The 24,723-nt window shown below is 47.8% G+C and overlaps 2 protein-coding genes, 1 long non-coding RNA gene and 2 pseudogenes across 3 annotated transcripts; 2 read left to right on the plus strand and 3 right to left on the minus strand.

The window, feature by feature from the left end:
* The first annotated feature begins 649 nt into the window (after positions 1 to 649).
* On the plus strand, positions 650 to 12,373 carry LOC120976460 (uncharacterized). The gene is made up of 3 exons (XR_005771956.3): positions 650 to 858; positions 6,348 to 6,440; positions 6,628 to 12,373. It is a non-coding gene; the product is annotated as an uncharacterized lncRNA (long non-coding RNA).
* Positions 853 to 2,947, plus strand: LOC109738895 (pentatricopeptide repeat-containing protein At5g66520). The gene has a single exon (XM_020297995.4). It carries the CDS (start codon positions 936 to 938, stop codon positions 2,712 to 2,714), a length of 1,779 nt encoding a protein of 592 aa, XP_020153584.1. The 5' UTR covers positions 853 to 935; the 3' UTR covers positions 2,715 to 2,947.
* LOC109738891 (uncharacterized) lies at positions 2,778 to 23,652 on the minus strand. Its single transcript, XM_020297991.4, has 3 exons — positions 22,293 to 23,652; positions 20,286 to 22,192; positions 2,778 to 4,099 (listed from the first exon to the last, which is right to left on the minus strand). Exons 1-2 carry the CDS (start codon positions 22,942 to 22,944, stop codon positions 20,601 to 20,603), a joined length of 2,244 nt encoding a protein of 747 aa, XP_020153580.2. The 5' UTR covers positions 22,945 to 23,652; the 3' UTR covers positions 2,778 to 4,099; positions 20,286 to 20,600.
* LOC123497808 (receptor-like protein 6) lies at positions 6,925 to 9,938 on the minus strand (annotated as a pseudogene).
* On the minus strand, positions 22,951 to 23,629 carry LOC141042263 (receptor-like protein Cf-9 homolog; annotated as a pseudogene).
* Positions 23,653 to 24,723: the final 1,071 nt, after the last annotated feature.

A 24,723-nucleotide genomic window follows, 5' to 3' on the forward strand; every position in this document is an offset into this window, starting at 1 on the left:
TTGGCGTGGACGGCGGCGATGCCTGCGGGTGTCGTGTCCCTGTTGGGGGCGTCGTTGTGGTATCTCTCCCCGCGTCAAGGCTCCGGGTGAAAACCCTTGACCGTGTCTTCGGTCTCGACGGCGGCGGCCTGTTGCGTCGTCACCCTCTTGGGGGCGTCGTCGTGGAGCGTAGGTGCCTACCGATTGCATTTCTTCGCCATCGGAGGGTGAGCTCAGATCCTATCTCAAAGCTCCTTCAGCTCTGGCTTGGGGCGATGCCGACAGCTTCCTATACTTTACACATGACGTCGAGAGCATCGCTCTCTGTCCTTGTTGTCTGCAGGCAGGATCGGTGCTCCACGGTCCGAAGCGAGAGGGCAGGGGTGCCCTCTCCAGCGACAACTTGGTGTGTGTGTTGCATCGACGTCCGACGGTTTCTCTTGGAGGCGCGATTTCACTTCTAGTTAGTAGCCTTGGGTGTGTCTTGATGGAGTGTGAGCACTCTTATAATCTTGTTCTATCTTTAATCCGCTTTGTAAGAGGTTTTTCTCATCACTTTGTATCGGTCTGGCCGTGTTTGGGGTGGAAGACTTTTTCGATTTGCTGATCAAAGAGGTTCTGTAACTTGTAGTCAGGTCTTGGAATTGAGATATTTTTGTTTGGGACACAGTAGTGTAGTAAAAAAGGTCACTCTTGGGGCCTTCGCGTCGGAGGAAGGCCCCCGGGGCCGGCGCCGCGGCCAACCCCCGGTTCGCCCTCGCGCCCGACGACGACGACGGCCCCGAGAACCCCCTCGTCGCGTTCGTCCACCCGCGCAGCGGCGACCGCCCCGGCCCCGTCCTCAAGTCCCGCCCGCAGGAGCTCACCGGCGAAGACCAGGTCAAACCATCTCTCTCCCCCTCTCATATTTCGTATTGCGTGGCGCTGCCTGCGAGTGAGCCATTTTAGAGGAAAACATGCCACCACTACGTGATGAGATGGTGGCCGTCCGGCGGTACGCGGAGCTGCTGTCGCGGTGCCGCGGCGGCGCGGACGCGCGGCCGATCGCGCGGATCCAGGCGGCCCTGGTCACGTCGGGCCTGCTCCGGCGCAGCGCGGAGCTCCACGACGCGCTCATCCGGGCGCTCGCCAGCTCCGGGAGGCCGCAGGCGGCGCTCCCGCTCTACGCCCACCTCCTCCGCGCGGGCCTCCTCCCCACCCCGCACACCCTCCCCTCGCTCCTCAAGTCGCTCGCCCTCTCCCCCGCCGTCCCGGGCGCGCGCCGCCTCGCGCTCGCCGTCCACGCCCACGCCGTCAGGCTCGGCCTCACGGGTTTCCTCCTCGTGAACAACGCGCTCATCCGCGTCCACGCGGGCCTGCTCGGCCGCCTGCCCGACGCGCACCTGCTGCTGCGCGCCTCGGCCGCCGTCGACGCCTCCACGTTCAACACGCTCATCACCGCGCACGCGAGGGCTGGGCGAGTCGCCGACGCCCGCTCCCTGTTCGACGAAATGCCTGAGAGGAATGTTGTGTCCTGGAGCGCCATGGTGAATGGGTACGTGCAGGCCGGGGACGTGAGGGAGGCGCTGGGGGTGTTCTCTCAGATGCAGGCCCAAGGTGTCCGCCCGGACGACACGGTTCTCGTCGGGGTGCTTGCCGCGTGCGCGCAGCTGGGGGCTCTGGAACAGGGGAAGTGGGTGCATGGTTACCTCAAAGCAAACAATATCAGGATCACCGTGTTCCTGGGCACTGCGTTGGTTGATATGTATGCCAAATGTGGTGAGGTGCAGCTTGGAATGGAGGTGTTTGAGGGAATGAAGGACAAGAATGTGCTGGCCTGGACTACTATGATAAAGGGCCTGGCTATGCACGGCCGCGGCGCAGACTCATTGACACTCTTCTCCCAGATGGAGAGCTCAGGTGTGAAGCCGGATGACATTGCCTTCATTGGTGCTCTCTGTGCTTGCACACACACTGGGTTGGTTGACAAGGGTCGGGAGCTTTTCAACTCCATGGTGAGCAACTATGGTATTAAACCAAAGATTGAGCATTATGGATGCATGGTAGACCTCCTGGCACGGAATGGCTTGCTGAGTGAGGCCAGAGACATGGTTGAGAAAATGCCCATGAAACCAGATGCCTTAATCTGGGGAGCTCTAATGGCTGGTTGTAGGTTCCACAAGAATGTGGAGTTGGCTGAGTATGCTATAAAGCACTGGATCGAATTGGAGCCAGACAAAAGTGGTGCTTATGTACTTTTAGGTAACATATATTCTGCCTCTGGTAGGCATGCTTCTGCGAGGGAAATTCGGGACCTAATGCGTGAGAAGGGAGTTGAGAAGACACCTGGATGTAGCAATGTGGAGATTAAAGGAGTTATCCACCAGTTCATTGTTGGAGATCTGTCTCATCCTCGCATAAAAGATATTTTGACAAAGTGGTATGAGATAGATAGTAGGATAAGGCTAGAGGAAGGTTACGTGCCTGATAAGAAAGAAGTTTTGCTTGACATTGAAGAAGAAGAGATGGAAGGTGCACTCAGCCGCCACAGTGAGAAGCTGGCAATCGCATTTGCTTTGATAAGTACAAATGATAATATACCCATTCGGATTGTCAAGAACCTCAGAGTCTGCCAAGATTGCCATCATGTCACCAAACTTATATCCAAAGTATATGGGAGAGAAATTGTTGTTAGAGATCGAACACGTTTCCATTTGTTCAAAGATGGCACCTGTTCGTGCAAGGACTATTGGTAGTAACTAACAAATTTGTCAATTAACAGTGGTACTTGGTCTCAATATAGAGCATGGGCTGTTGATCACAAAAAAAATCTTTTTCATGATACATCAGTGATGCATGAGTCGAGGCGATAAAGTTGGTGAAGAAAAAAAATCTTGCTAATTACAATGTACATATATGGTATTAGAGAAATTATTGTTAGAGATTGAACACGTTTCCATTTGTTTAAAAATGGCACCTGTTCGTGCAAGGATTATTGGTAGTAACTGACAGATTTATGTATTAACACCGGTACCTGTCTCATTATAGAGCATGGGCTGTTGAGCACCAAAATCGAACTCTTTCATCATACTCCCAAAATATAGCGTGTATTAGTGATGCATGAGTTGAGGGGATAAAGTTGGTGAAGAAAAAGAATTCTTACTAATTATAATGTACACATGCAATCATGCCGTTATTAAGGGTGCGTTTGGTTGTATTGCCCAGCTTGCCCACTAGCTGAGCTAGCCTAGCTAGCTTAGCTCGGATGGGCTACCTTTGCCTTAGCTGCACGTTTGGTTCAATGCCGTTGCTGGCAAGGGCCAGCAGCTAGTCGTTTGGTTGTGCTGCGGGCAAAGTAGCTCATCTTCACAGTATCCAAATCACTGATTACGAGTTGAAGGACTAGTCGAGACTAGTCGATGGACTAGTCTATGAGTCGCACCTGTGGTGTCGACTGCAAATCTCATGCAGACTAATTCGATGAGTCGAGCGGTCGAGAGACTAGTCTGGACTAGTCGTGTACATTAAGTCGAATGACTCAAACTTTTCTTTAGAGGTGAGTGACTTAAAATTGGAGGGGATAACAGAGGCGCTTGGTCTGCGAGCCTGTCGGAGGGAAATTTTGTGGCTAGGTTTCAGTTTCGCTCCAGAGAGAACTGCCCACTCCTCTGGAGCTCTCCCTCTTCACTGGTTCTGCTGTCCAGATCCAGCCCTATCTCTGCTGGTTCCTGGACTGGTTCATCTGCTCCTGGATCCTCGCTTTGCAAGTAATTTCTCCCTTCTCTTATCATCATATATGGTTCCTCTATTGCTTGTTCCTGGGCTGGTTCCTCTACTGTTGGTTCCTGGTTTAAGTTTGCTTGTTTCCATTCAACATCCTTAGGTTTGAGCAGAGCTAGAGTTACAATGTCTACAACACCAGAGATATCTCAGACAGCATGCTCAGCAGCCACTTCAGCTCAAGCCGCTGAGGATTATGATCCATCAAAGGATCCTGCGAGGAAGCCAACTAGGACCAAGGATCCAACATGGAAGTATGCCTTTTGGCCTGATCTGCAGGACAAATTGTCAATCCAGTGTGTTTTGCGTGGCAAAAACGTCTCTTCTGGTTACACAGTGGTGTTAATGTGTCTGAAAGCAACTGATGAAATCAGGAAAGAGATGCATTTGTACATGAAGACTAACTCAAACCAAGTTCAAAGCCGTGCATTCATTTGTATTGTATACTGTACTTGTATACTTATATAGTGTAATACTACATACTACTACTAGGTATTAGCAGTTATGTAGACTAGTCTCGCACTAGTCTAGACTAGTCACGATTAGTCTATGAGTCTCAACCTTGGAACGACTCAACGACTATTTGACTCGTAAACATTGATCCAAATACATCTAGCTTATAACAAATGCATCAACAGTACAATATCGTTGAAAAAAATCAGTGAAACAGATAAATGACTACAGGCAGATCAAGTTGTAAATAGTCATGCAAAAATTCAACGCAACTTTATGATTATAAATTTAACACACTTTGCGAACACACTGACTGATAAAAACAAAATCTGAGTAACAAGCTTATTTTCCAGGAATGAAAAACTGAATGACATCATTACATGCAAGCATGAGGCATGGACATTATTTCTCTAGGAGATGACTCTGGAAGACATACAAAATAATCCTAAAAATTTACAGCAAAATGAATCACACGTCGGGAGCAACATGAACGTGTTCAGGAAAGTTATCACCGACCCAGCGCCGCACAAACTCTTGAATAGCAGTCATCGGCCTCCCTTTCAACATGGATGCCACTTGTTCATTGGTGGCCAAAGATGTCTGTAGTGCAAGTCGGACGAAGAGAGGGTATTCTTCCATGTCATCAATTATTTTGAATAAATTCTCATTCGGATTGGTCACGTGTGTGATTATACACAGTCTAGGACTACCGTAGACAAATCTTTGTTGATATAAATGAAACTAAGATGCAGGCACAAGACAAAAAAAAGAGGAAGCTCTGTTCTTTTAGAAAATACATATGCAGAACTAATGAATCAGTTCAGATGCCTGCTAAGTAGATTGCTCTGTATGCATATTCAGTACAGACCAAATTAAGGATTCAGATGCAGATGCATCATACATGTTTCAGTAAAATCAATTCATGTCATGCACTTCTATAAGCTACTCAATTGGAGTCTGGTTTGGAATAAAAATCAAGAGCTGGGTACCTGCCAACAACAGTATCCTTCCCAACCCCAACGCCACAGTGGCATTATACTACAGTTTGCTATCACCTTAGCCGTTCCAATCTAACCCCAAAGCCAGGTCACCCAACAAGAATCCAGCCTTGGATAAGACCACGGGGAGTATAGAAAGATAGTATTTACGATTTGTTGCTTCTAGTACTAATCAATTCCTGAACCAGCTGATCTATTGCCAAGAAAAGTGCACACGCATACACAGGAGAAATCAAGAGATGAGGCGGACACAGACCTGAGCAAGGCGGATGGGGGCGGACGCAGACTTGTGCAAGGCGGATGTAAGCTTTCCCTGTCAAATCTGATGCGGCTAATCGTGGAGGGCAACTTGGGCCAACTCGCTCGATTTATCTCTGCAGCTTCGGAGGATTTCGTTGGGATGAGGAAAAATCAGAGGGGAAAGTGGAGGAGGAGGTCGGAGTGGAGAACGTAGGTTTAGGGATTTGTTGCAGACGGACTTATCCATCCGGAGAGTTCCGCGTAGAATTCTTCGCGCGTTCCGGCTTTGCCGTCGAGGGCGAGCCAAATCGGCTCTCCCCGCGGAGCGAGGATTTTCTGGCCGAGCGAGGCTAGCTGCCCCCAAAAGCTAGGATATATTTGCGCTACCAAACGGTAAGCCTAGCCTAGCAAGGCAAAAACGATTTTTGCCAAGGAACCAAACGCACCCTAAGTCGCCAATAGATATTCATGTTCATCTCTGATAAAAAAAGATATTACAGGGGTATAACCTTGCCGAAACAATATCATTAATCCGCATTAGGTTTCATGTTGCATTTAGTTCTGAACCATTTTACATATATGAACCTTTCTGGCTTGTGGAATTTCAATATGAATGCTCGTTCTACCGATAATTTTGGTTCAGATTGCTGCAGTCAGCTTGTTAGCTGTATTGCCGACGCTAACTGTGTTTCTGTTTTAGCCCGGGTATCTCTTCAGGTAGAGAAAACCTCAGAGTCAGAGTTCAAGTCGCTAAAACAACCGGCCGTTTCATTTGTTTAGTTGATGGCACTAGCTGACATATTTGAGCATCGTGTGTGAAACAAACCAGATAAATACCATCTCCAAAGAAAATGGATTCATCATATACTCCTATCTGACAAGTGTAGCACATAAACATTCGGCATATCTTATTTTCAGGAAAAGAATTAACACACTGCGTATTATGTGTAATAATTCTATATACCATAAGGTTGATCAGTGCTGGCAATCCAATGCAACGAAAGGAAGCAGGTAAGTAACTTCTGCCACAGAAAAGTGGCTTATTTAAGCTGTCTCATCTAACAAGTACAACCCATATGCATCCTCAAAAAATGTACAACCCATATGCACACAGCATATGTTTTTTCAGGAAGAAAATTGAATACAGTACATAGTAAAAGTGCTCTATTATTACATATGGATTCATGCTTGCTTGCAGATCCATCCTTCCATGCGGCAATACAGTCGCAACAAGAATGACAATGCAAAGCCGACTCCAAATCCCAAGCCAACAAATGCGAACAAAAGGATAACGCCGAGTTTGTCCTGCCACAAACCCTCAGATTCCGGAGGAGCCACTCCAGTTGGAGAAATTGAACTTTGATTGTCACAGTGTTTGGAGAGTGGAACTCCACAGAGGCCTGCATTACCTTCAAATGAACTGTCTGAAAATGTTGAGAACTGGTTTCCTTGCGGGATTCTTCCATACAAGTTGTTGTACGAAAGATTCAACCATTCAAGAGAAGTAAGTGAGGTTAACTCCTGTGGTATTTCCCCTGTTATCTGGTTCCAAGAGAGATCCATTGCTTCCAGCTGAGACAAGTTTCTGTACTGAAATGGAATTTGTCCCATGAAGTTGTTGTATGACATGTTAAGTCCGCGCAGGGCAACAAGCCTCCCAATTGACTCCGGAACAGGACCATCAAATGAGTTATTTGAGAAATCTATTGCATTGAAAGTGCTTAGGATTTTGGTGAAACTAAGATCAAACCCTTTGAATGTTATGGTAACAGTATCTTGATAAAATCGTGCACCTGAATATGTCTCATGTCCTAGAACTTCTCCCCCATCACTGACATTTTCCATCATTGCTTTCAGTTCATTAAACCATCCTTCTGGTAGGTTTCCAGAGAAGTTGTTGGAGGCCAAATCAAGTATTTGCAAATTTGCAAAGTAGTTGTTGATTGTATGATCGCCTTTAAAATCCCTTATGGTGCCGTTTAGTTGGTTGAATCTCAAGACAAGAACTCGAAGATGTGGAAGAACACCCAACCAAGATGGAAAAGAACCGATAATTTGATTGTTACCAACATCAAGGAGCTCTAGGCCTTGGCAATTTGATAGTGATCTGGGTATTTTCCCTTCAATTAGATTGTTGTTCAAATCTATTGTCTGAAGCATACATCCTTCTCCAATATTTTCAGGCAGCATCCCATGGAAATGATTCTCTCTCAATTTCAATGTACTCAAGCTATTGCTACCTTGCATTAGACAGGATGGCACCACACCGCTGAAATTGTTGTATGATAAGTCCAGTATCTCAAGATCTTGTTGGGTACAAATAGACCTTGGTATGTGACCACTTAGTTTATTCCTTGACAAATCAAGGTAGTTGGTCTTGTAGGGAAGGTACCTACCAAAGTCAGGTATAATAGAAGAGAAGCTATTTCTTCAGTAATCTAAGAAAGCCTTGTACTTAGCTATGAGTGGTATAGGTACACTGCCATGCAGTTTGTTGGAATTAAGATCGAGAGTCTCTAAATTGTGCATATGAATAATAGAAGGGGAGTTCTCAAGGCTAGTGAAGGTATTGTTTGAGAGGTCCAGGTAGAACATAGTATCCTTCCAATTCACCCATATCCAACTTGGTATGACTCCATCTATTCTGTTGTTTGAGAGGTCCAAGAAATACAATCCATTTGCGTACCTCAATGCAACTGGAATTTTCGTAAGGTTGCAAGATGCTAGTCCTAGTATTCTGATGTTACCAAGGTAAGGGAATGGATAGCCATCGTCAACACCTATTACTGATAACATATTATCGGAGAGCCTCAAGGAATACAGTGCCTTCAGCTTCCAAACAAGGTTAAGTTCTATTGTGCCTTCGAAGTGATTCGAGTCAAGCCAGAGAACTTGAAGTCTTGTAAGATCAAAGAAAGATTTGGGTATATGACCTGCAAAGTTGTTACTTCTTAGGTCGATGCCGTACATGAAGGAAGATAAGGGGTCCGGAATGTCTTCTAGAGTTCCACAAAGTTCATTGTATGCTAGTACTAGTGTTTCCAATGACGGAAGAGCAAACAAAGCCTTTGGGATTTTGCCTGTATGAAGATAGAGAACGGTAATCAAAGGAAGCTAAATAACCCCAAAACTAACGTAATAATGATGTGATAGAAATGAGAGGTTTTTTTTCTTACCGCCCAACCTATTATTTGCCATTTGCAAATGTGACGCTTGGTCAAGTTTCCAATCCATGAGGGTATTGCCCCAGATAAACTGCAATCCATGAGCTGTAATCTCATCAAATTTGTACAATTTCTGATCCACCAGGGAACTGGCCGAGAGAAACCATAATCATCCAGCCTCAAGACTTGTAGATTCTTAAATCCACCAATCCAAGATAGCATTGGCTTCTCTATACCTGATCCAGAGAGCCACAGTTTATTCAGGGATGTAAGGTTAGCTATGGATAGTGGGATGCTTGGGAGATCCTATGTTGCTAAGGCCCAAGAATTTCAAGGACTTGAGATGGACAAAAGAGTCTGGTATGGCACCCAAAAAGTTTGTCTCCAGTAGATTTAACAATTCCAAGCTATTTCCTGGTGGGAAATCTGGTAGTTGCACGGAAAGACTGGGATTGTAAGACACGTCAATATCTCTCAGATTTTCTAGCTGGAAAATATTTTTGGGAAATTGTCCTAAAAAATTATTATCCCCGAGGTTAAGGTCTCGTAAGAAAGAGAATTCTGCAAAGAACCCAGGAACATTGCCAGAAAATCCATTTCCGTCGAGGTTGATCGTTGCTAGAAAACGAAGTCGGGAGAATGAATGATTTATAGAACTACCACCCAGTTCACACCCAGACAAACCAAGATTCTGTAGTAGAGGAATAGAGTCTGCTAAAGCAGCGGACCAAGTTGAGCCACGGTTTAAGATTTGCACGTTATCAGATATCTCTCAGATTGCTAAAATTTGACACAAATGTCGGAAAACTTGGGTCTTGGAGATATAGAGCATTGTGTGGAAAAACTAACCAATCATAATGAGAGGAAAGATCAAGTGTATGCAAATTCTTGAGGTGAGCAATTCCAATGGGTATCTGACCAGCCAACCTCGTATCAGACAAATTGAGACTGAGGAGCTCGATCAGCCGCTCAAAGCCGAAATTAGGAAGGCTGGTGTGGCCAAAGTCATTACCAGCGAGGCTGAGGTTTGTGAGGGAGGTGAGGTTGAATATTGCTGGGCTGAGACCACTGGTGCTCCGCAGGTTACGATCACCGAGGTCCAAAGTGATCACCTGCCAGAGGCCCTGTCGCAGCCAACACCCTCCCAGTGGCAACAGTCTGTGCCATGCTGCCACGACGGGAGGTTGGGGTTGTGGAAGGAATGCTTCAGCTGGAGCAGAGACGAAGAATGGTCAGGGAGGCACTGGGTTGTGGTTCCATTGCCGCCGTTGGCAGTGGTGTGGATGGAGCAGTAGTATGCGAGTAGTAGCAGGATGAGGTGAAGCTGTGGGTGACTGGAGCTCATCTTTCTACTGCTTGCTTGTCATATTTTACAACTTCAAGCTAGTTCTCAGAGGCAATATATACTACAGGGTAGAACCATACAAGTAGGAATTTTCAGCAGTGCATTTTGCTCGTTCCTAGCAGTACAAGTTTATGTTAAATGCCACCGTTGTTAGTCCAAGATGAAAGCATGTGTAGAGCCATCATGTGGCCGATGTTATTTCCTATGCAATACGGCAGTGCCTTTGATGTGTACACGACTGGTTGCTGAATAATTCAAAGGTTACGGAACGGTTTGTTACCTTTCATGAGTCAAGGTCTCTACTTGCATGTAAGCCCGTTGCAAGCTACTGTAGTGTCGCGGCGTGTCTCCAGTGGCAAGAATCTACAGCTAGTCAACTTTAGGAAAGGCTACACATACTCCCTCCGTAACTTAATTTAAGACGTTTTTTTGACACTGACATAGTGTAAAAAAGGTCATATATTAAGTTACAGAGGGAATATTAGTTATAGCTGATTTGAAGACTAAATGGAGAATTTAATGCTTCTGTTGTACTCAGAGAAATACCTTGGAAGTGTACGTTTTCTGAAAATTTGCAGGTTACTTTTTGCTTTGTAAGATCAAAATTGGAGTCGATTAGATTACTGGATATGGAGCCTGAGTTTTAGGGGATATGAGTTGAGACAGCGAACATTAGGACAGCTGATTTGGGGACTAAAGGAAGAAGAATATTAAAGGTTTCTGTTTCAATTTAGTCTTCAAAGAAACTCCGAGGGAATATGTTCTGCAAGATAATTGGTCTCATGAGGTACTGTATGTTTCAGTTTACTCCAGTGAAGCAGAGGCCGCACGTGAACTCGCTGGTCGCGTGCGGCAAAGCAGGTCTGGAGGCGCAGCAGAAGCAGGCCAGCGAAGCTGCTGGTCGTGGTGAAGGAGGCCACGCAGTAGCTGCTGCTCGTGGGAGTAAATTGCACAAAACCACCACTTTGAAGGCTAGGTTTGCAGAAAATACTACGCTACACTTTTGTTGCAAAAAACACCACGTCTTCTATAATCGTTTTGCAAAAACCACTGATCGGCGGCTTTGTCTCGGTTAAGCGCACTTATGACAGACGGAGCCCACCAGTCAGGCTGACATGGCACCGCTTAACACCTCGGAGCTAACAGCGACAGTAGGTAACGTGTGATCATGTGTGGAGCCATGTGGGGTCCACCTGTCATTGAAAGAAAAAGAAAAATAAAGCTTCATCTTCACCATCGGGTCTCGATCAGGGCAGATGCTCGTCGCCCGTCCCGCCCCCGGCTGGGGCATAGGCCGCTGTACCCGTTGCCGTGCGAAGCTCGCCCCGCCCCCGCCGAGGCAGAGACCGCTTGAAGGTCGAGCCAGCCAGTTGACAAAGCGGGACGAGCCTGCCTCCCCTCTACTCCTTCAGCTCTCCCCCAGATCCCCAATGGTCGCGCCCGCCGCCTTAGATCCTCCCCCAGGCAGCCCCTCCCCACTCTCCTCTTGATCGATCCAACCGAATCACTGCTTTTGGTCGCTCAATCGATCATGGACGCCATGGGGGAGCTTGCTGCGGGAAGCGGGATGCACCACCACAAGTGCAAGGTGTGCGGGAAAGGGCTTCTTGTGCGGCCGCTCGCTCGGCGGGCACATGCGCTCCCACATCTCGCTCGGCGAGGAGCTGCCGGAGGCCCACGACGAGATGGAGGCGGCCGCCGGTGGCTGTGATGGCCACGCCGCCTAGGCGGAGGCGCAGTTCGATGCGCGTGGCGGCGCCGGTCCCCGCGCGGCGACCGCCGATGTTGAGCGCATTCCATGAGGAGCAGGAGGACGCCGCGCTCTGCCTCCTGATGCTCTCGAGGGCACCGGCGGCGGCATGCGGAGCTCGATAGTGTCGAAGCAGGTGCACCTCCCAAGGAACGGCTATGGCTGCAACTCAGCTCTGTTTCAGTATGCTGAAGATAAGGCAAGGCAAGCAAAAAAAAAAGGCAGACATTTTTTTGTCTTTTTTCTTTCAATGACAGGTGGCCCGACATGGCTCCACACATGCTCACAACGTTACCAACTCTCGCCGTTATCTGGGAGGTGTTAAGCGGTTCCACGTCAGCCTGACTGGCGGGCCCCGTCTGTCATAAGTGCGCTTAACCGAGACAAAGCCGCCGATCAGTGGTTTTTGCAATACGATTACAAAAGACGTGGTGTTTTTTGCAACAAAAGTGTGGCGTAGTGTTTTCTGCAAACCTAGCCTTTAAAGTGATGGTTTTGTGCAATTGACTCTGCTCGTGGAGGTGCTACTGTTTAGCTGGAGTCATTTCGCTACTGGCTTGATGCTATCTCAGTGGTGTACTATGGTACAGCATGCCAGTTTGTGTTTAAAAACTGTATTGTACAGATTTTTCATCACCACAGAAGAAGGTGATGGAGATTGTATTTACATTTCTAAGGCTGTAAATCGTTTGTGTTGCTTTCATAGAACGATTCAGCAAATCAGGCATTGTCGCTGTGCCGTGTTTGACTGCATTTCTTTTGAAGTACACTCGGTAGCGGCTGTGCCCAACCTCTGAAGCATCGGTTTGGTTTACATCCCTGTGCACAGCAAACATCGCTGTTCCAAACAAATTATTCTACAGATTTTCCTTCACCACAGAAGGAGGCGATGGAGAATACAGCAATATTTACACTTCTGAGGCTGCGAGCGCAACCGATCACCGTAGATTGCCGACTACGTTCGTGTTGCTGTCCTAACGGATTCGGCATATCAATTTTTGGTTCTTTTTTTTTAGTAACATCAATTTTTGGTTCTTGTGCGGTGTCCGACCGATAAATCACGTGTGGACATGCAGCCATGCGAGGTTCGGTATCATCACCGCTTGTTCCCACGCGATTTGTGCTGCTCAATACATCGATGTTGTATAACGTTTTCTGGCCACCGTACAGCAAGTGGTATAGCTCTTGTATTGCCTCTGTCTTCCGCACTAAATGAACCACAAGGCAGCCTGACGCATTGAAACGATGGGCGCTTTAATTACACAGAAGTGCCAACGGCTGGCTGCACGCGGGAGCGAGACGTGGGTTGATTACACCTCAGCCACAACGGCTAGCTGCACCACGCACCTCACAGTCTTCTTCAATGACCTGGTTGCTTGCTTCTGCTGGCCATCCTCTTCCGTTCTCCTTCTCCATTCCTCTGAGTGTCACTGGAGCTCCAAAGCATGTGTTCGTCCATGTCCCAGAGTAGTTCAACACCACCTCCATTGCATCACATGGCCAACAAGATGCCTCCACTTCCTCTCATCCGTTGCCCCAAATGCAACTCCGGCTACGTGCTCTGGTTTGTCTCAAGAACGGAAGAAAATCCAGAAAGGCATTTTTACAAGTGCGAACGGCTGGCTGCACTCTGAAGTTTATCCCCTCTGCTGTAGTTTCTCATATGTACTTCTTTTTGTGCTCTAAGCACTGCATGTACCCGTCATGGTCATGATCTTCCTCCACATGCTCTAATCACCTCTGCCGTAGTTTCTCATATGTATTTTTTAGTGCTCTAAGCACTGGATCTGCATGTACCTGCCATGGCCATGATTTTCCTCCACAAACTCTGAAGTTTTTTTCCCTCTGCGTAGGTACTGCCGTAGTATTTCATATGTTTTTTTGTGCGCTCTATGCGCATGCACTGCATGTACCCACTAGGTCGTTATGCTTTCTCGCACAGGTTGCAAGCTTGTCTATCAATAATTATCTGGACCCGTTGTGTGCATGCAGCAAGCTGTAATTGACCCGGACATATTTAGTCAACCCCTAATGACGAAACAAATGTAGAGATGTCATAAATTCGGGGTGGCCCACCCGACCAACCCAACGGAAATAATTCACGAGCCGTCGGCTGACATTCGTTTAAATGCCTAAAAGTTAAGACGGCACTGCGCACCAATACACCCAGCCCCCCTGCAGCCGAATAATCCAGTGTCAACCGTCTCGTCTTACATCAGTACTTGCCTCCAAAAAATGTCGACATGCTATGCTATGGAGGACAGACAGCGGAAAGATTATTAGAGGATGTCTCGTTCATTCGTACCAAAAACACAGGAGAAACGACGGATAAAAATAAAGTTTTGATGGGCTAACCTGACGTTCTCCGTTTCTACGGAAGCCAGGTTCTCTTTCCCCTTCTGTTCTTCTGGGGAAGATGTACAGTAGACATCCACGAACGGGGGAGGGGGCGTCATAACTCATAAATGATGATGCACTCCAATGTCAACAGCAGTTATGCCACCCCCGAAGCCTGGGCCGATTAATTCGCTAACAGACAAGCCTCGTACTAACACAAATTCAGTGTGGCCCACTCGCGCGGGGTATAGCGGGCGTATTGCCTTTCGTATGCAATTACCGGGCAAAGTATTGCACATGGGGCTATATTAATTAGCAATCACGATGCGCTCACGGACGGACCGGATAACGGCATCGCGTGGCTGCATGTCTCAAAAATCCGCGTCCGTGTCCGACGGCCTATTCAGTGGAATTTCTTTTGTGGTTGTGGTACATACACTCGGCAGTGGCCATGCGCTGTCAAGCCGTTGGGTTGGTTTACATCTTTGTGGAAAAAAAGGAAAAAACATTTTGGTTAATTTTTTGTTGTTATATTTTTTCGGTAATATTCAAGGTAAAACATAAAGGTTCGAGATACCAAGCACACGTATATAAATTCTTGGTTACAGCAAAAAAATCTCAAATTATCTAGCTAAAATCCAAAAACCATCACATACTGTGCCTATTACCCCAATGAAATCGATACCCCCCGTTTCCAAAATAAGCATCGCTAATTTAATATAAAATTAGCACAAAGTTGTACTAAATCAACAACACCTTTTTTGGGACGGAGGAGTAGCATTTAGCATTCAGAATTAGGGATACTCGTGACTCACCTTGGACGAGGAAGGCCGCCATCAGGTACTACTACTGACACGACAAAGTCATTTCGGATTTTGGGAATGTTCAGAACCTTCCCAAACTGGTTTTTATTTTTCTCGTTTTTATTTTGGGTTTTCCTCCTTTTCTTTTTTCATTTTCCTTTTTTCCTTTTTCCTTTTTTGTTTTCAAATTCATGAACATTTTCTGAAAATCTGGGAACATTTTTTAAAATTCAAAATTTGTTCATCATATTAAAAATATGCATGAATTTCTAAAGATGTTCATCATATCAAAAAATGTTCATAAAATTAAAAATATTCTCATTAAATTTAAATTTCGTACATCATAATACAAAAAAGATCATTGGAAATTCAAATTTGTTCATCAAAATACAACAAATTGTCACAAAATTCAAAAAATGTTCATTTAGAATTTATGAATCGTGAACAAGTTTTTGCATTTGTGAATTTTTTCGAAATTCTTTTTTAAATCCCAAACTTTTTTAAAGAAGCAAAAAACAAAAACAGAAATAGAAAAGAAACGGAAAAAAACAAGGGAGCGCCGCCCCGCATCTTGGTCAGTCCAATTTCGCACGCGGGGGAGCGAGAGGGTGCGCGCTAAATCTCAAAAAAGCAAAAGGAAAAAGAAAAGAGAGAGGGTGCACGCTGCTCTCTTTCCCACGCGCTCGTCCCGCTGCAGCGCCGGCGTCCACAGGCGGCTGCAGCTCATGCACCAAGTCGGAGCATCATCACTCGCCGGAGAGATGAGACCCAGGAAACGCGGCAAGCCGGAGCAGGGATGCCGCCCAAGTTGCTACCTGCTATACACTGGGTCATTTTTCACTCTGGTCACGGGGACGCCATGGGGTTGGTCGCCGCGCTCCAGGTGTTCGATGGAATGTGCCTGGGCGACAAAATACACACATTTCTCATTTAGTTTTCGCAAAAAATGGCGCGTGAAATACAGAATTGACACTAGGAACTGTAAGTCTAATTGGACTCGTTTATTATCTTTTCAGGTGTCCTGGGTTGACCAAACTCTGGCCGCAAAAGAGCTGCTGGGGATCAAGGTCTACCACAGACTCTGCCTTGATTAACCTTAAGAAGCAGGTTCGTACAAGCTCATACTATGATTATGTTATTTTACTTTACAATTCATATATGAAAAGAAGAAAAGGTGCATTAACCTTATACAAGTAGGTTCGTACAAGCTCATATGAATACATGATACACAAACACACTGACACACCCCGAGTCATATCATCGTGTTGGGGAACGTAGTAATTTCAAAATTTTCCTACGCACACGCAAGATCATGGTGATGCATAGCAACGAGAGGGGAGAGTGTTGTCCACGTACCCTCGTAGACCAAAAGCGGAAGCGTTAGCACAACGCGGTTGATGTAGTCGTACGTCTTCACGATCCGACCGATCCAAGTACCGAACGTACAGCACCTCCGAATTCAGCACACATTCAGCTCGATGACGTCCCACGAACTCCGATCCAGCAGAGCTTTGCGGGAGAGTTCCGTCAGCACGACGGCGTGATGACGGTGTTGATGATGCTACCGACGCAGGGCTTCGCCTAAGCACCGCTACGATATGACCGAGGTGGAATATGGTGGAGGGGGGCACCGCACACAGCTGGGAGAGATCAACAGATCAACTTGTGTGTCTGTGGGGTGCCCCCCTCCCCCGTATATAAAGGAGTGGAGGAGGGGGGAGGGCCGGCCCTCCTATGGCGCGCCCTGGAGGAGTCCTACTCCCACCGGGAGTAGGATTCCCCCCTTCCAAGTAGTAGGAGTAGGAGACAAGGAAAGGGAAGAGAGAAGAGAAGGAAGGAGGGGGCGCCGCCCCTCCCCCTAGTCCAATTCGGACTAGGCCTTGGGGGGGCGTGCGGCCTGCCTCTCTCTCTCTCTCCCTTAAAGCCCAATAAGGCCCATATACTCCCCGGCGAATTCCCGTAACTCTCCGGTACTCCGAATAATTCCCGAATCACTCGGAACCTTTTCGATGTCCGAATATAGTCGTCCAATATATCGATCTTTACGTCTCGACCATGTCGAGACTCCTCGTCATGTCCCCGATCTCATCTGGGACTCCGAACTACCTTCGGTACATCAAAACACATAACTCATAATATAAATCGTCAACGAACGTTAAGCGTGCGGACCCTACGGGTTCGAGAACTATGTAGACATGACCGAGACATGTCTCCGGTCAATAACCAATAGCGGAACCTGGATGCTCATATTGGCTCCCACATATTCTACGAAGATCTTTATCGGTCAAACCGCTTAACAACATACGTTGTTCCCTTTGTCATCGGTATGTTACTTGCCCGAGATTCGATCATCGGTATCTCAATACCTAGCTCAATCTCATTACCGGCAAGTCTCTTTACCCGTTCCGTAATACATCATCCCGCAATTAACTCATTAATCACATTGCTTGCAAGGCTTATAGTGATGTGCATTACCGAGAGGGCCCAGACATACCTATCTGACAATCGGAGTGACAAATCGTAATCTCGAAATACGCCAACTCAACAAGTACCTTCGGAGACACCTGTAGAGCACCTTTATAATCACCCAGTTACGTTGTGACGTTTGGTAGCACACAAAGTGTTCCTCCGGTAAACGGGAGTTGCATAATCTCATAGTCATAGGAACATGTATAAGTCATGAAGAAAGCAATAGCAACATACTAAACGATCAAGTGCTAAGCTAACAGAATGGGTCAAGTCAATCACATCATTCTCTAATGATGTGATCCCGTTAATCAAATGACAGCTCATGTCTATGGCTAGGAAACTTAACCATCTTTGATTCAACGAGTTAGTCAAGTGGAGGCATACTAGTGACATTTTGTTTTGTCTATGTATTCACACATCTACTAAGTTTCCGGTTAATACAATTCTAGCATGAATAATAAACATTTATCATGAAATAAGGAAATAAATAATACTTTATTATTGCCTCTAGGGCATATTTCCTTCACATCGTCACTGGTGGAACGGGGAAACAATTGCAGTTCCAACGTTTGGCCTGCCAAACCACTGACAACACAACTGCCACCGCAAAGCCAACTCCGAACCCGGATCCCACAAACACAAACAACACTATGGTCCCAACACTTTCTTGTGAAGACACCGATGAGCTCGGGGTTCCCGCACCTGAAGTGTTGCACTGCTTGGAAAGTGGCCTTCCACACAATCCTTCATTGCCTTGGAATGAACTGTTGGTAAATGACGAGAACTGCTGCCCTTCTGGTATCATTCCGGCCAAATTGTTGTAGGAGAGATTCAGCACCGCGAGATATGTTAGGCTGGTTAGATCCCGTGGAATCACCCTTGAGAGCTTGTTCTGGGAGAGGTCCAGTGACTCAAGTTGTGCCAAGTCACCAAGCTTTGATGGGATTCTTCCAGTGTGTTGAGTAACGTGATTGTATTAGGAAACATAGGTTAGACTAGGAAATATTATGGCTTGCCTTGTACTCCGAGTAGATCATGTACTCCTATATATATGCCCACGAGGCTCAAGCAATACATAAAACAATTCCACCAATCCCCCTCTATCCCTTCTAACATGGTATCAGTTTCCAGGTTCCAAACCCTAGCCGCTGCCGCTTGCGCACCCGCGCGCCGCCCCTGGGGCGGTCGGCCTCCATGACCGCCGCCGGGGCCGCGCCGCCCGTACCTAGGGTTTGTCCGCCGGTCGTGTTGACCGGATGCTCTAGAGAGTCTTTTCCCCGAGCCCTTGCTCCGGGGGTTTTCACTCCCGCTGGTCATCTTGATCGGCGGTTTCTTTTTGGGTTTCTGATCTAATCTTGATCGGTTGCGTCGCCCACCGCTGCCGTCGAACCTGTACGCCTCTACTCCAACCCCGGCGCGATCGGCCGGCTTCTTCACCGACCCGGTGGCCTCGCGCGTCGTCCGCGCGTCTGCCCGCCGATTGCCCCGACCCGGCGGCCTTGCGCGTCGTCCGCGCGTCTGCCCGCCGGTTGCTCCGACCCGGCGGCTTCACGTAATGCGGCGGCCCTTCGCCGCAGCCATTCATGCGCCAGCCCTCCCGTCGATCTACGCCGGCCATCATCGCCCTGCTCCGATCGGGACTCCTACGTCACCCGACCCGGTGGCCTCGCGCCATGCGGCGGCCAATCATAGCCGCCCTGCCGCCCGCCGTCGCCGACTTCATCTCGGACTCCGCCGCCACCCCGTCTCCACTGAGCAGCGTCCCGACCTCGCGCGCGATCGGATTGATCACACGCCCGCCACCGCGATCCGCCTCATCTACGCCGTGCGACCGACCTGGCCCGTCGGTTGCGCGCGCCTCCGTAGGTCCCGTGAAGATCGTCCCCGAGTTCAGCGCGTCCCTCCACCGATCGAGCAACGGGCTGCCGCTGCGTCGCCCCGTCAGGCCGCAGCGCCGCCACCCCGTGGTTCTTCTCCCGGCTGCACCGACCCGCGTCACCGCTGCGTCGCCCCTACGGACCGTAGTGCCGCGGCCCGCGGTCACCGCCGCCCCGAGGCCGTCCGCTCCTGGTCGTCCCCGTGGCCGCACCGACCCTCGCGTCGCCGCTGCATCGCCCCGTCAGGCCGTAGCGAGCGTGGCACGTGGTCCACGCAGCCGTCCCGAGGCCGTCCCCGTGGTTGCACCGACCCGCACTCCTCCGCCGCGCCGCCCCTTCGGGTTGTCGCGCTGCGGCCCGCGGTCCCCGCCGCCGCCCCGAGGTCTTCCCGCCGTCGCCCCGACCCTCCTGCCGCCGCTACGTCGCCCCTTCGGGCCGTAGCGCCGCGGCCCGCGATGCACTCCGCCGTCACCGCGCGTCGACCTCCCGTGGTATGTGCCGCGCCGTCTCCCTTGGCGCGGGAACGCCACCGTCCGCGCCGGTCTTTGTCACGCTGTCAGGGTTCTTCGCCTACTTCGAGCACCGCCGCCGCACACCTAACCTAGCCGCCGCCGCCGCCCGTCCACCCCCTTCGGTCTTCATCCAAGCACCAGCCCGTCGCCAGTGTCGCCGTCATCTACCCCGACCACTTCGTCTACTCCGACCACCGTTGGTGACATCGGCCCCGCGCCGATGGACGCCGCAATCGTCGTCGAGTTCTTCTCTGCTGGCCCCTCCGACTTCTCCGACATGGTGTACAGCTCGTGCAGGTCCCTCGTCTACGCATGCCCGGTGCTGGCAACACCGATGCGTGCCTTCATCCACGACGTGTCCCCGGCCCGGCAAGCCTGGTCGGCGCTTCGTCAACTTCATCTTCGTCCGTCTACGCATGCCCGGTGCTGGCAACACCGGTGCATGCCTTCGTCCACGATGTGTCCCCGGCCTTGGCAAACCCGCTGCGACGCGTCGTCAACACCATCATCCTTCCGGCGCACCACTACCTCGTCACCACTGCGCCCATGACCAACTCGGCGCCCTCTTGCGCCCGCGGTTCCACGGCGACTTCCTCGACACCGGGCCTGGCAAGCCTGGTCGGCGCACCCTGACTCGACATCGACCACGGCATTCTTCGCACGGCTACCTCGACCACGGCTCCACCACCCACGCTCTTGGCTACATCGACAAACGGCACAAAGGGCTACCGCCTGCTTGAGCAACCTCGTTGGTTTCCACTCCAGCCACGACTCCGCTATGCGTCGACCGTTACGACTGTGGGGGGGTGTCCGTCGGCTTGCCTTCGCATTCTTCTCCAGTCTCACCGTCTGCGTCGCTACCGTTGTGACTGCGGGGGGATGTTGAGTAACGTGATTGTATTAGGAAACATAGGTTAGACTAGGAAATATCCTGGCTTGCCTTGTACTCCGAGTAGATCATGTACTCCTATATATATGCCCATGAGGCTCAAGCAATACATAAAACAATTCCACCAATCCCCCTCTATCCCTTCTAACACAGTGAAGGCATTATGTGACATGTTTAGGCCATGTAGAGCAATAAGATTCCCAACTGAGTCTGGGATGGGACCATCAAATGCGTTGTTTGAGAAATCAAGCATCTTGAAAGTGGTCAGGATCTTGGTAAATGTAAGATCAATCCCTTTGAATGTGAGTCTCTCTTGGTAGTACTCCCCAGGAAATCTTGAATCAAAGGCCAGAGCGTTACCCTTGTCACTAGAGTTTTCTGTCATTCTTTGTAGCATGTCAAACCATTTTGAACTCAAGCTCCCAGAAAAGTTATTTGAGGCCAAATCAATAATCTGCAAAGCCGAGAAGTCCTTACTACTCGCATCACTTTCAGCAAGGCCTCCTATTGAACCATATAATTGATTTGATCTCAAGAAGAGAATTCGTAGATTAGACATCTCACCCAACCAAGATGGAAAAGTATCAAGAATTTGATTGCTACCAATGTCAAGGACCTCTAAGTTTCTGCAGTTACATAATGATCTTGGTATCTTCCCTTCAATTTGGTTGTTGTTCAAATCAATTGTCTGAAGCATACATCCATCTCCAATATTTTCAGGTAGTATCCCATGCAAATGATTATCTCTCAATTTCAACATACCTAAACTGCTACCTTCTATTAGACACGCTGGCATCATGCCGCTAAAGTTGTTGTATGATAAGTCCAGGATCTTAAGTTGCTTTTGGGTACAAATAGACCCTGGAATGTTACCATATAATTTATTCCTAGACAAATCAAGATGGATGGTATTGTTGGGAAGGTACCTACCAAAGTCAGGTATAATAGAAGAGAAGCTGTTGTCTGACCAATCTAACAAAGCACTAGACGACGTAGTTGTAACTGGTATAGGTACGGTGCCATGCAGCTTGTTGGAACTAAGATCAAGCATTTTTAAATTGTCCATTTGAACAAGAGATGGAGAGTTTTCCAAGCTAGTGAACATGTTGTTTGAGAGATTTAGTTCGAACATACTTTCCTTCCAGTTCACCCATATCCAGCTTGGTATGACTCCATGTATTTTGTTATTTGAAAGGTCCAAGTAAGACAACTGATTTGTATACCTCAATGTGCCTGGAATTATTGTAAGGTTGCAATATGCTAATCCTAGATATCTGATGTGAGGGAGGTAAGGCAATGGATAACCATCTTCAACATCTATGACTGATAGAATATTATCGGAGAGCATCAAAAAATCTAGTGCATTCAGCTTCCAAATAATGCCAAGTTCTACTGTGCCTTCAAAGTAATTCGAGTCCAGCAAGAGAACTTGAAGTCTTGTAAGATCGAAGAAAGATTTGGGTATATGACCTGCAAAGTTGTTATCTCTTAGCTCGATGGAGTACAGTAAGGAAGATATTGGGTTTGGAATGTCTTCTAAACTTCCACAAAGTTCATTTGATGATAGTAGTAGTTCTTGCAACGACGGAAGAGTGAACAAAGCCTTTGGGACATTTCCTGCATGCAGATAGAGAACAGTAATCAAAGAGCAGCAAATACTTCCCAAAATAACGTAATAATGATGTGATGTGCCAAGGGAAGAGAGGGGGGGTCTTACCACTCAACCGATTGTATGATAAGTTCAAATCTGAAAGCTTGGCCAAGTTCCCAATCCACGTGGGTATTGCCCCAGATAAACTGCACTGTCTGAGCCATAAGCTCATCAAGTTTGTACAATTTCTGATCCACCAAGGAATTGGACCAGAGAAATTATAGTCATGCAGCGACAAGTAAATCAGATTCTCAAATCTTCCAACCCAAGAGAGCATTGGCTTCTCTATTCCTGATCCAGAGAGCCACAATCCATTTAGGGACGTAAGGTTAGCTATGGAGGTAATGGGCTGCTTGTGAGATCCTATGTTGCTAAGGCCCAAGAATTTCAAGGAGTTGAGATGGACAAAAGAATCTGGTATGCCACCAAAAATGTTTGTCTCCAGTAGATTTAGTGATTGCAAACCATTTCTTGGTGGGAAATCTGGTAGTTGCACATAAAGGCTGGGGTTATAGGACAGGTCAAGATGTTTCAGATATTTTAGCAGGAAGATATTTGTGGGAAATTGCCCTTCAAAATCATTAGCCCGGAGGGTAAGGTCTCTTAAGAAAGGGAATTCTGCAAAGAACCCAGGAACCTTGCCAGAAATTCCATTTAGCCCAAGGTCCATCGTTGCTAGAAACCGGAGTTGGGAAAATTGAAGGATGAATAGAACCATCCAATGCTAAAGCAATGAACCAAGATTCTGTAGTAGAGGAACAGAGTCTGCTAAAGCAATGGACCAAGTTGATCCACCGTTTACGATTTGCACATTATCAAGATAGAGATTTCTTAGATTGCAAAAATTTGATACGAATGTCTGAAAACTTGGATCTCGGAGATATAGATCATTGTGTGCATAACCAGGCCAGTCAATATGAGAGTAAAGATCAAGTGTACGCAAAATTTGGAGGTGACCAATTCCAATGGGTATCTGACCAAACAACCTCGTATTAGAAAAATTGAGACTGAGGAGCTCGGTCAGCCGCTCAAACCCAAAACTAGGAAGACTGGTCAGGCCAAAGTCATTACCAGAGAGGCTGAGATTTGTGAGAGAGGTGAGGTTGAATAGTGCTAGGCTGAGACCACTGGTGCTCCGCAGGTTACGATTACTGAGGTCCAAAGTGATCACCTGACCTGGCCCTATCACACCCGATGCCCTCCCAGTGGCAACAGTCTGAGCCATGTTGCCATGATGAAAGGTTGGGGTTGTGGAAGGAGTGCTTCAGCTGGAGTAGAGATGAAGCCTGATTAGGGAGGCACTGGACTGTGGTTCCATTGGTGCCATTGGCAGCAATGTTGGTGGAGCAGTAGCATGCAAGGAGTAGCAGGGTGTCGTGAAGCCGTGGGCGCCTGGAGCTCATCTTTCTACTGCTTATCTGATTATAACTTCAAGCTGGTGCTTGGGGCAATATATAATAGTACAGGGTAGATGTAGAAATCCCAATAGTACATTTCGCTCGTTTATGTTGTGCAGTGTCATTATGTGGCCAATGTTATTTCCTGTGCAACACCGCAACGCCTTTGATGTGCACACGACTGGTTGCTCGCTAATTCAAATTTCAAAGAACAAATTGCTACCTCTCATGAGACAAGGTCCAGTTCCCCGTAGGCCCGTTGCAAGCTACGGTACTTAATGTAGTCAGTGTACTGCAGGTGCTGTAGCGTGTCTCCTGTGGCAAGAATTTACAACAGGATAGCTACATATTGCTTATTTCATAAGGAAGCTCTCCTCAAGAGCTGGAGTTGATTATATTACCTGAAATATAGTCTGAGTTTTACGGGGTATATAAGTTGAGCCAACATTAGAAAAGGTTACTGATGTTTCTGTTTTACTTCAGAGAAATACCTTGGGAATGTACATGTTCTGAAAAATGGCAGGTTTACTCTTTGTTCTATAAGATAAGGGCTGGAGTTGATTAGATTACTGGATATGGAGTCTGTGTTTTAGGGGATATAAGTTGACCCAGCCAACATTAGGAAATACTACACATATTAATTATAGCTGATTTGGAGACTGAAGGAAGAAGAATATTGAGATTTCTATTTTAGCCTTGTCAGTATGTCACAGGTGATGCTCTCCCACTGGCAGCAGTCTCTTCCATCTTGTCAAGACGCCAGATTCGCATCGACGTCGATGAATGAGTGCTTTAGCCGGAGCAGGGAAGAAGCCTGATCTTGGAGGCAAGAAACTGTGGTGTTATGCTTGGCTGCATACTAGCAGTAGCACTAGCAGGAGTAGTAGTCGACGGAGTAGGAGCATACTAGCAGTAGCAGGATTAGTAGGAGGGGTTGCTGTTTAGTTGAGTAATTTTTCTACTGTCTTGCTAGTTGCTGCTTCCTCGGTGGTGCACAAGGCTATACATGGCAGTTTATGTTTTTTTTTGCGGGTGAATGGCAGTTTATATTTAACTGTATTGTACAGATTTTCCTTGAAAAATGTATTGTACAGATTTTC

The sequence above is a fragment of the Aegilops tauschii genome, chromosome 3 (genome assembly GCF_002575655.3).
Source record: "Aegilops tauschii subsp. strangulata cultivar AL8/78 chromosome 3, Aet v6.0, whole genome shotgun sequence".
Lineage (NCBI taxonomy): Eukaryota > Viridiplantae > Streptophyta > Magnoliopsida > Poales > Poaceae > Aegilops > Aegilops tauschii.